General features: G+C 33.7%; 1 protein-coding gene across 8 annotated transcripts; it reads right to left on the reverse strand.

Annotated features, from left to right (window-relative positions):
- Positions 1-601: 601 nt before the first annotated feature.
- LOC125657497 (sperm flagellar protein 1-like) lies at positions 602-10758 on the reverse strand. Of its 8 annotated transcripts, none has more exons than XM_056149790.1 (8): positions 10565-10758; positions 10284-10400; positions 8642-8753; positions 5591-5808; positions 4978-5029; positions 4260-4319; positions 1773-1902; positions 602-1457 (listed from the first exon to the last, which is right to left on the reverse strand). In XM_056149790.1, the coding sequence occupies exons 1-8, from the start codon at positions 10608-10610 to the stop codon at positions 1338-1340; spliced, it is 855 nt and encodes a 284-aa protein (XP_056005765.1). In that variant the 5' UTR covers positions 10611-10758; the 3' UTR covers positions 602-1337. The 8 variants fall into 8 exon arrangements, with proteins under 8 accessions (XP_056005765.1, XP_056005764.1, XP_056005763.1 ...); XM_056149789.1 differs by lacking the exons at positions 4260-4319; positions 8642-8753 and adding exons at positions 2991-3050; positions 7726-7837 and having other exon boundaries at positions 10565-10755; XM_056149788.1 differs by lacking the exon at positions 8642-8753 and adding an exon at positions 7726-7837 and having other exon boundaries at positions 10565-10755.
- Positions 10759-10784: the final 26 nt, after the last annotated feature.

The raw sequence follows: 10784 nt of genomic DNA on the forward strand, positions 1-10784 counted from the left end.
GCTGTCTGTGTTACCTCAATGTGCTGTCTGTGTTACCTCAATGTGCTGTCTTTGTATTACCTCAATGTGCTGTCTGTGTTACCTCAATGTGCTGTCTGTGTTACCTCAATGTGCTGTTGTTGTGTTACCTCAATGTGCTGTCTTTGTATTACCTCAATGTGCTGTCTTTGTGCGACCTCAATTTGCTGTCTGTGTTACCTTAATGTGCTGTCGTTGTGTTACCTCAATGTGCTGTCTGTGTTACCTCAATGTGCTGTCTGTGTTACCTCAATGTGCTGTCTGTGTTACCTCAATGTGCTGTCTTTGTATTACCTATATGTGCTGTCTTTGTGTTACCTCAATATTTTGTCTTTATTAGGGCACCTGTCATATAGCAGGGCCCTAATAAAATGATCTAAAGAGTGTAGTTCATCATCATCACCATTAGACATAATAATAATCCTCTCGTGGATAAAAAATATTTCAATCTATTAAAGTATAAAATAGATTTTTCTGATGATTTTAAATTCTACATCATATATGTATATAAATATATATATATATATATATATATATATATATATATATATATATACCAACAATAAAACTGTCAAGAGGAATAGATAGTGTACAAAGTGATTTATTTTCCATGGAGCTATATACATAGTGAATAATGGATGTACATGTATTCTCTGTGATTGGTTAAAAAATTCCCTGACACCAGCAGTGAATACGCAACACTACAGTACAAATCAAATCTTTGGTCTAAAACATTACAGCTCTCTATTATGACCGTCCCTAAGTTTTCAGCCCTGTTTGAGCATTTGCATGACATGCTTCTGTGTGTGTTCATAAGTCTATATAGAAATTTACTACAGCTTAGACTTCATAGTAATCTTCCACAAAAGACAGGTTTAATGACTGGCAACAGGTGATCGACCAGTGGAAGTCGTTGGCGGATGAGATCTACAATTCTTCAGTCATTGTGCAGAGAGATAGCTGAAGGATAAGGTTCTGATGATCTTACAATTAGATTTAGGGAACCTTGAGAAAGGTTTATGGTCTCTCAGGGCTTTTGTATAAATCATACAATTCCACATGTTCAGAAATTTCCTCAGGAAAGTTATAGATGGTAAATCAGCGGAGCATTGGCAGTAAAGATGATGTTGACAACAATGAAGGTAGGCCTTGTGAATGAACTATTTTCTACGAATTTGATCCAGAGACAATATAAACACTGGACATCTTGATCCAACAGCTCAAGTTTACAGAGAGCACCTATGTTATCTGATATAGTTTGGGAGTTTGAATCAGGTCAGCCTATAAATAACATTGGGGTTTTCCGCAGTCCTAAGGCTTCATCGCCTTACTAAACTGCCTGTAGGACGCATGGTTTCCACTCGGTTCTGTAGGTCATCAATTCGCACATCCTTCAGGTGAATCAGATGTTCCATTCGACTGATCTTGGCTTGTAAAATCTGAAATGTTGAAAATTGTTTTAATATTTAAATGATAAATGATGTGTCTTTGTTAATCATGCACTAGTAACAGTAAGATGAATGTGTAGGAATGATATTGAGTCACTACACATGTATAACATGTACATCTATATTACTGCAGAATGTAGCAGTTCTCTTGGGCTACCTCAGGAAATGTTTGTAATGTAACATCAATAACAGCCCTTAATTTAGTGTGTGGAAAATGTGGTGATCTTTGACCTTATAGAGTTCAATAAAGGTCATTTAGTAGTCATGCCTAACCTACTAAAGCAGTTTGGTACTACATCTATTTACCTTTATTGTTTCATCCTTGGACAAACTTTCCTGCATTTTTTCCTCAAACAGAAGGCGGGGAATGTAATTGGAGTCATACTTGCTGGGTCCCTGCTGTTTGTGCTGTTGCTGATCAGGGTAATAATCAGGCCTGAAATGGAACAGTCCCATTGATGAGAACGGCAACTCAATCTGAGTGAAGAAATGGGTGTCTATTATCACCAATGGACTCTTTTTATTAATTTTTTTGCTTACTTTACTGCTGTTAAATATATTCATTGGTGAATAAAATAGAGTATATACAATGAATACCCATAAATGACATTCAGTTTTTAGCACAAAATAAGCAGAACTGTCCATATATATCATAAAGACTGAAAACTGTGACTCTCTGAAAGTCTTAGGGAATTCAAATCTAGGACATTCTGGAGTATATTCTTTGCTGATGTACATTTTTACAGATATCTATGATGTCCCTGTATACAAATATATACACACAAATATGATATCCCTGTACATGTATTACATCAATATCTGATATCCTTATATACATACAGATATCTATGATATACCTATACATATATTACATCAGTATCTGATATCCTTAAACAATACATACAGTTATCAATGATATCCTTGTACATATATAAATACAAAATTTTGAATTGTTAGTGCTACCTGACTCCATGAAACCACAGATATCAAATCACCAGATAAAATAAACACAAAAAGATCCCAACACCACTTATATATACTGTTAAATCATAGTATCTTGTTGCTTTAGAAATATGTTTTTGTGAATACACATTAGGTAATTAATATTTACTGTTGTATATTGTTAACTAAAATAAATTTTGCATCAATATGCTTGTTATAATTATGAATAAGAAAGTATAAAATGTACTAAATAATTTATAAAACGATGCATGCATGTGCATTAATCTTTAAAGTTTGCAATATTTGTTAATAAATATGTTTGATTTTTTTATCTGCATGGTCCTTTTATTTCATTACTCATGACTTATCTGATGAATGTAATATGTATGACAGTCTAGGCTCATAAAAACCAAGCTCTCCTTTCTGTATCAAACTCTCAATTACAGAAAAAGAAAAAAATATATCATAATATGACAGAGAAAAGACTGAAAGTTCTAGAAAATTGTGGGAAAAGTGCTAACATGGCAGATGAAAAATATATAGTAAAAAGGCAGTGACACAGTAAATCTCCCTGTCTGATACCTGGACTGTAATGAATCTAGTGTTATCACTTCATTGGTAGCAGCATGTGGCATTACATTCCTGAAAATCACCAGACTTTGTCAATATACAGAGTACCATAGTGTTCTTCCATTGACCTTGATGTTTCCATATTATAAGGAATACAAGAACTGTCATAAATACATATTGGTTTGCACACACTCAGGTTTTTTTTTTTGGGGGGGGGGGGATTAAATTTGCTTTGAAGACTGATCTGATTGTGTGGAATGATAAGAATATATCCTACTCATAAAATACCAGTTTTACATGAAGCAAATTCTTCACCCTGTGAAAGGTGAAGATAACAAATAGTGATCAATCTCATAACTTCTAAAAGGAATACAAAATATAGAGTTGGGCAAACATGGACCCCTGGATATATCAGAGGTGGGATCAGGTGCCTAGGAGGAGTAAGCATCTCCTGTCGACCGGTCACACCCGCCGTGAGCCCTATGTATTGATGATCAGGTAAACAGAGTAATCCGTAGTCAAATCAGTATGCCAAGAATGGCCTAACAATCACTATGGAACACATCAGACAGCATTTTACCCAATAATAGGTTGTATTGGCAAACTATTAATATAATTATGATCCTAAAAAGTGAAGAAAAAACTTTAATATTACATGTATTTCAACCTTGGAATAAATCCTAAAATGTCAGAAAACTTCCACAATAGATATACAATGTACACATAATACATCCTGGGAAATATCTAGATAATGTCCTGTAATGTGAGAAATATTTCTATCATTACGGAATAAAAATGTCATACTGCAAACATTTTACACCTTAAAATATATTCTGAAATGTGACCATTCTTTTATATATCACACATATTTTAAACTTTGGAATATATCAAGTGCTTGATGGTTGTGGTGCGACATTCAACACAATTACCATGGCAGGTTAACACCATATATCCTGACCCAATTAATGATATATTGGAGGTCGACCACGCACATCCAGACCAATTGACTAATACATTACAGGTCCACCAAGCGCATCCAGACCAATTGACTAATACATTACAGGTCCACCAAGCGCATCCAGACCAATTGACTAATACATTACAGGTCGACCATGAGTTAACATTTTGAAGTTATATAAATAATGCAGTTTGATTGAGTAAAAAGTTAATTTGTTTTATATAATTAGTCTATGTTTTTTTTTTTTAAATACTTCTACATTGCAGATTATTTGTTAAGTGTAAGCAGACATGCACTTTACTTATGAATGTAGTACACTTGACCATTGAGTGAACTGGTGGGTGTCATACAGTCCACGGTCATAATGCGACATTCTCTGAATCCTGGTATAAAAAAAAAGGGTAAAATTTACTTGCAGAAAGTAAATCTGGTAAATTGAGAACTTCAAAGAATTTAACTGACTTTGACATGAATTGGTTATTTATTTCCGTATACAGTTGACCTTCTATATCTCAAACACCGATATCTCCAATACCATGGATATGTCGAAGTGATTAAGTCCTAACCACTTATACCGTAAGTATATATTTTACCCTCAATATCTTGAATCCTCAGATACTCAAAGTTTTTATCTTGGTCCCATCGAGTTCAAGATAACAATGTTTGACTGTATAACAATATAATGACTGGAGTTCGAAGTCATGTGATGCTGGTGTAACATGAGAGAGCTCCCAGGAACGCGTTTCATTTGTCATCATAAATTACGATATAAATACATGAGGAATACACAGGCTAAATATCAAAGTCGAAATAGTGACAAAGTTTTAAGATGTAATAGATGGATAGACAGACATGCAGACAATAAAACAAAGTAATTCCTAAATATTGCTACGCTAAATTTGCAGGCAATGTATCATTATAATCTTGACTCACTGAAAATAGGAAATTGATCTTATGAAGACTTAATTGTATGTGTTTATTTTGATAAGATAACCCATATTAGTGTGTAGGATCAACATGAAATCCAAGTGATGCACTTACCCTCCTCGTGTAGGGCTCTGAGATTTCTTTCCTACTCCTCGACCGGTTGTTGCTACAAAATAAAAATTAAAAGTACTGAATTAAAAACTGTGTAACTTCAATATCCTCTACAGCAAAATACGGTTGATCCCTTATTTTACGCGAGTACTTAATATCGCGAAATGACTCATACATGTCAAATTGCGATAACATAAATTCATGAATGCTCTGTTAATTAGAGTTTTTCCATGTGTTTTAGCAAGATAACAATAAAAGCGAATAATTTATTTCGTGAATGATTCTTCTCGCTAAATTACGCTATAATAAATTCCTCGGGTATAATTATGAATTTACGGTATTCTTGTTGAATGTCCAGTTTCAATATAATACACATGCTTGTTGAATGTATGCAATTCAAATATAATCTACAGTCTTGTGAATGTCGACTCTTCTTAAATGTTCAATTGATCAGCCTCAATATCCAACACACCTACCCATATACATATGTACTGACCATTTGTCTCAATCCTCAATACACCTACCCATATACATGTACTGACCATTTGTCTCAGTCCTCAATACACCTACCCATATACATGTACTGACCATTTGTCTCAATCCTCAATACACCTACCCATGTACTGATCAGCCTCAGGCTTATCGCTCTCTGTACGTCGTCCTCCTTTAGCTTTGTATTTAGGAGGGAGTTGTTGTTTTGTCAGCTCCCACTCTGCTCGTTCAAGTTTCAGCCTGAGCATTATCAACACTTTCTCGATAACTCCAGGTTTGGCCATGACAACATCGCGGATGACATCTTCACCCAGTGTGAAATTCAACTTGCTCAGCACTTTTCTGAATAAAGTAAGAATTTCTTACCATTTCAAAAAGTTGATTTATGCATATGGTACTTCAAGTATTTACTCTCGGGTGCATGTTATAGTATTTCATTTATTCATTGTTTCACAGTACACTAAAATTAAATTAGACACATTTTAATTCAAATTGAAAGAAAATATTTATTTCAAGGTTATTAGCTGTCCTTTATCGTGGAATCTTTAAATTTGTGAGGCCAGTTTTTGTGGGTTACTAAAATTTTTACAATTTTGTTGGAAAGTATAATTTTGTGGATATAGTCTTTGTACACATCAACTGTTATAAATCAAAATAGTGCATGTATTTCACAGAAGTTTTTATTCAAACAATTGAAAGTGTTCTAACATATACTCCGCCAAAATTCTGGACCCATGAAATAAAAGACTCCACAACAGTAACAATACTAAATACTGCAGCTATATACAGAGTAGACCAGCTAGAACGAGGTATGATTGGGAAACACAGATGACCCAGTAAATGGAAATCAACATCCTGTTACATATGTACCACAAATTCGAATTAGGTCGATCTTAATGTCACAAAGATAATATGCATCTACCAAATATAACAGCAGCTTTCTTTTGTAATGTATGGAATGTTGAATTTTTCAGTTTGTTCAAAAGATTTAACCACAGAGTGCCCAAGTTTTCCGGCTGGATTAAAACATTTAACCTGCAGTTAAAAGTTTTTGGATACAGACGGTTAGATGGACAGACAGGACAAAAATTAATATTTGACCCTTGGATTTTTAATCTAGAGGTAGAAAAAATTTCATTTTTCAAGATCAATGGGATTAAGGTATATAGCATTGTCTCCCTTGAATGTTAGAATAAGGAGCTAGACGACAATAAAATTCCAATTCTAGTATTGCTCTGTAATAACTAATGACATACCAATTATGATAGCAAAAATCATTCTGTTTAATCTGTTACCTCTAAATTATTGACTGAATATTGCTCATTTGAGGTAAAATTGTTGGCCAAAAATGCAGACCAAACTTCAGTCAAGAGCAGATGCACTAGCTATTTGGTATTATTATACATGCAATTTAGTGTTTCTTTTATGTATGAGAATATGGATATGAATAGAGAATTTCATATTTTAGCACAATTAACTCACTGCTTAACGCTGAAGTCGCTCAAATTTGAATCCCGATAAAATAAGTACATGTATAATGAAGTTAACTTGGATTTCCATACATAAGAATTCTGCTCTTATGAAAAAAAAACAAATGGTAGTAGTTTCCAAAATTTCACTTATTATACAAAGTGCTTATATTCAAAATGTCTGAAATTTGGTTTTATGATAAAAACTCTGCAGCAATGAAAAACTTGCATTAATTGCCAAGATTATATTTTGGGAAATATATCAATGTCATGATAAAAAAAATATATATGTTGACCTTTTATGAAAGATAATCATTACAATGATATAATTTATGGTATCTCAAATAACATAGATAAAATGCGGATTTGTGAAGTCCGAGTAATTAATACAATGTACATCAAAGAAAATTGTTGTGCTTGTATAATTTTAATAATGTGGACATTCTGTAACACACAGGAAGTTCTTTGGTGATATAAAACTGAGAGAGAATTGAAAAAGTAGAGTAATATTGTGTATCATAATAGAAGGATCATAAGCATGATGAATTTAAAGATCATGTAGATCTAAAATTTCAAAACATATTTTAAGCAAAAAGATGCATTTTCAGGAACACTAATTAAGAGAACAGCAAGAAATTATTGGAATGGAATGATGGCGTGCTGGGAATGTCCAAATTTTGAGCTTTCACTGAACATATTACTCTGAAATGGTAGAAAATAGGGGCATGTAACTTGCTGTACAGAAAGTATTCGCAATGTTCACTTTGGGCATTAACACTGCGGACGTTACCTGTTAAGAACTTTCCAGTTGAGTAATTTTTTGTCCGTAGCACTGGCTGTAGAATAGTTGTGAAGCTCCACCAGTGTGGGGAATTTATTTTGAACGATCTCAGCTATCAGGACTGAAATTCAATCAACAGTTTTACTAAACTCGGCAGAATGTCAGAGGGTGTGCTCTAATTAAGAACAGATGACAGAGGGAGGGGTATACCAATGTAACAGAGATGTTCAAAATGTATATACATGTACATGTAATCACATGTCAGTTGTTTAAAACAAATGAAATGATTGACCACAACATTTTATAATTTCATTGATAGTCAAATATGGATATACTGTATACAGGTCATTAATTTATCTTGTTTTTTTCACCTACATTTAATTTAGCCAGGCAACGCAGTTGAGATAAAAGAGAGAAATTAAAGAGAGAAAACGGTTTCACCCAGTCTTAAATTTGCCCAATGATGATCAGGGCAAAAGGGGGCAGAAATAAAATGAGGAGAATATTTTCCTGTATACAGTTACATGTAAGTAGGAATCAGTAATTTGTGAAGCTGAGTCTGGAAGCATCATTTTCTATTTATAATTCACATAAGTATGCTGACTTCCAGTCTGTCTTTAAATTTGAACATCTCTGCAAGGAGTATATTACTAGCACAACAGACACACTCTGTATGACACAGCAATAAGGAACATTCATCATCTGGGGACCCCCTTTCAAGATCACAAAATAAACGATCAATGAACATGTGTACAAGATACATGTAGGGTTGTCCATCGAGTTTGGAACAGTTCCTAAAGATGAACCTTTAACATTTTGAACAGTTTCTGTTGGTGAACCCAGATGATGAATGTATAAGAATGATCAAGATGCTATTGATCTAACTGACACAAACAAAGCTGACGGTGGAGAACGTGCCCTGTACCTGTTAAGGACTGTCCAATTGTCCTTCTTAATACTGACCGCACTTGCCGCAGTGTAGTTGTGCATTTGAATCAACTTTGGTCTGAAATGCTGGACAATCTCAGCTACCAACACTACAGCAACAATATTAATATCTCAACCATTAAGAGAAGCAGACATTTGTGTTTTAACATGAACATGAAGGACTCAAAATGGCGCAAGCAAGGTGTTAATGCATGCAAACAGTGCTTCAATCACGCTGCTATCCACCAGCAGACAACACTACATACATCTGCATCCATTTACAATTTCCAGTGCTTCTTGGTGGAAGTTTAAACATATATTGTTGATACTAATTCAGACACCAACCATAATACCTTGACATTTAATCTAACAGTAAATTATAATACCGTTTTATGGTAAAAGTTATTGTCATACTTATACATCAGTAGACGTAGCTTGAATATTCCAGAACGTGTGCATTCTGGGTTTTCCTAAGAATGTTTTAAATGTTAAATAAAAAGGGTAAAGGTCAATGAAAAAAAATTATGGTAGGGGTGTGACAACTTTTGGAAGGTAGTGACATTATAATTTTTTCACACATTGGTGAACATCAAAACTTTTTAATTAACAGTATGAAATATCAATTTAACACTTGATTGTCAGATTTTACAGACGAAATAAATATTACATCAATTTACATGTATTTTGAAATAGACCTTCCCAAACATTACTGAGATGTAAATATGTATATTGTTAGGACATGATAGCTTTTTTTTAGTACATGTTTATTTACTCCAATCCAAGATACGTAAAATTGGTTTTGGAGCATTCCCTATAAAAACAAATATGGTCATATTCACTACTCCACCAATTGTGTCGTTAACATTCTAGACAACCTAGCGATATCCTCAAAGCCCTAGGACGTGTTTTCACTTTGCCGACATGTGACTGTTTCATTTTTCATGTGAAAGAGGAACACCGTGTATCATCACCCTTGGCTAGCGAAGATGCTTTATCGGGTGATCAAGATAGTACACCTATATCTGGAATACCAACAATTTTCTTATCAATGAAAGTTTTCTAAACCAACTGAATTTTGCATCATACATTTTACACCTAATCTTATATCATGTAATTATCATGTACTTTGATCTCTACACATATATACACCAAGTTTGTTAAAATTACAATAGAGAATCCATGATCAACACTACGCATGGAAATTTATACAGTGCATCTGTTAAGTTATACAGATGCCCTGCATGTAAATTTAGTGCAACACCCCCGTTAAATGTGGAGCAACCTTTTAATCTAAAAGTACATTATAATATATAGGCCTATAAAATATCAAAGCCGAATGAATATACTCGACTAGTTTCTTTTTCTTCCTCAGGAGTATACTATCATATATTATACTCCATAAGAAGTCAAGAAACTAGTCGAGTATACTCGGTTGGCTTTGTCAGTTGTGATACTGTAGAACGTTTTATTATGCTACATGTATCTAACATACTTGTAATAGTTGTGATAGAACTTTTAAATATTTTATGTACTGTACAGTTTAATAATATAATTTTTAAATGTACTTATTTCTGGATTTTATACATATATATGTATTCATATATATATATATGATTTTAAAAAATACAAATAGATCTAACCTCCATCGGAGAAGTCTCTGCCGATATTTTTCTTCGGTCTACTCAGCGGAATACTGTCCACCCAGTTGTACAATTCCTCCAACTCCGCGTCCTCATAATCCGCCAAAGGCATTCCACCTGATTTGTAATTGTTCATGTTTGTTAGATGATAAATTTACGGATCGGTATCTTTTTGGTAAAAACTCAGCATTTAGGGTTACAGGGCCTTGTTAACAGACAAATTATTTACAATATCACTAAATACACAAAATCATAATAAAGCGTCCGTCGCAACGAAATACCCACAATTCCTTCACACCGGAAAAGCAGTGCTTTCCAGTATATCATTCATGAATACTTCTATAATGTGTATATCAGTCTAATATTGCATTAATTTTAGTATAACTATTTAACAAAATCAACTTTGTACAATCTCTATATATTCTCTATGGGTTTTCAATGGTTCGTTTTGCCTATTTCCAGCTACAACACCCTACGATTTTTTGAACTACTTAACAAATG

Source organism: Ostrea edulis, chromosome 9, assembly GCF_947568905.1.
Source record: "Ostrea edulis chromosome 9, xbOstEdul1.1, whole genome shotgun sequence".
In the NCBI taxonomy this organism is placed as follows: Eukaryota; Metazoa; Mollusca; class Bivalvia; order Ostreida; family Ostreidae; genus Ostrea; species Ostrea edulis.

Bases quoted from the DNA above. Each gene is read 5' to 3' on its own strand.
- LOC125657497 (XM_056149790.1), bottom strand. From the start codon at position 10,610: ATGATATACTGGAAAGCACTGCTTTTCCGGTGTGAAGGAATTGTGG. The intron at 8,754-10,283 runs GTTAGATCTATT...TTGTTGCTGTAG, and splicing joins CAGAGACTTCTCCGATGGAG to TGTTGGTAGCTGAGATTGTC. The intron at 1,903-4,259 runs GTCAAGTGTACT...GTTCCATTTCAG, and splicing joins ACCCACCAGTTCACTCAATG to GCCTGATTATTACCCTGATC.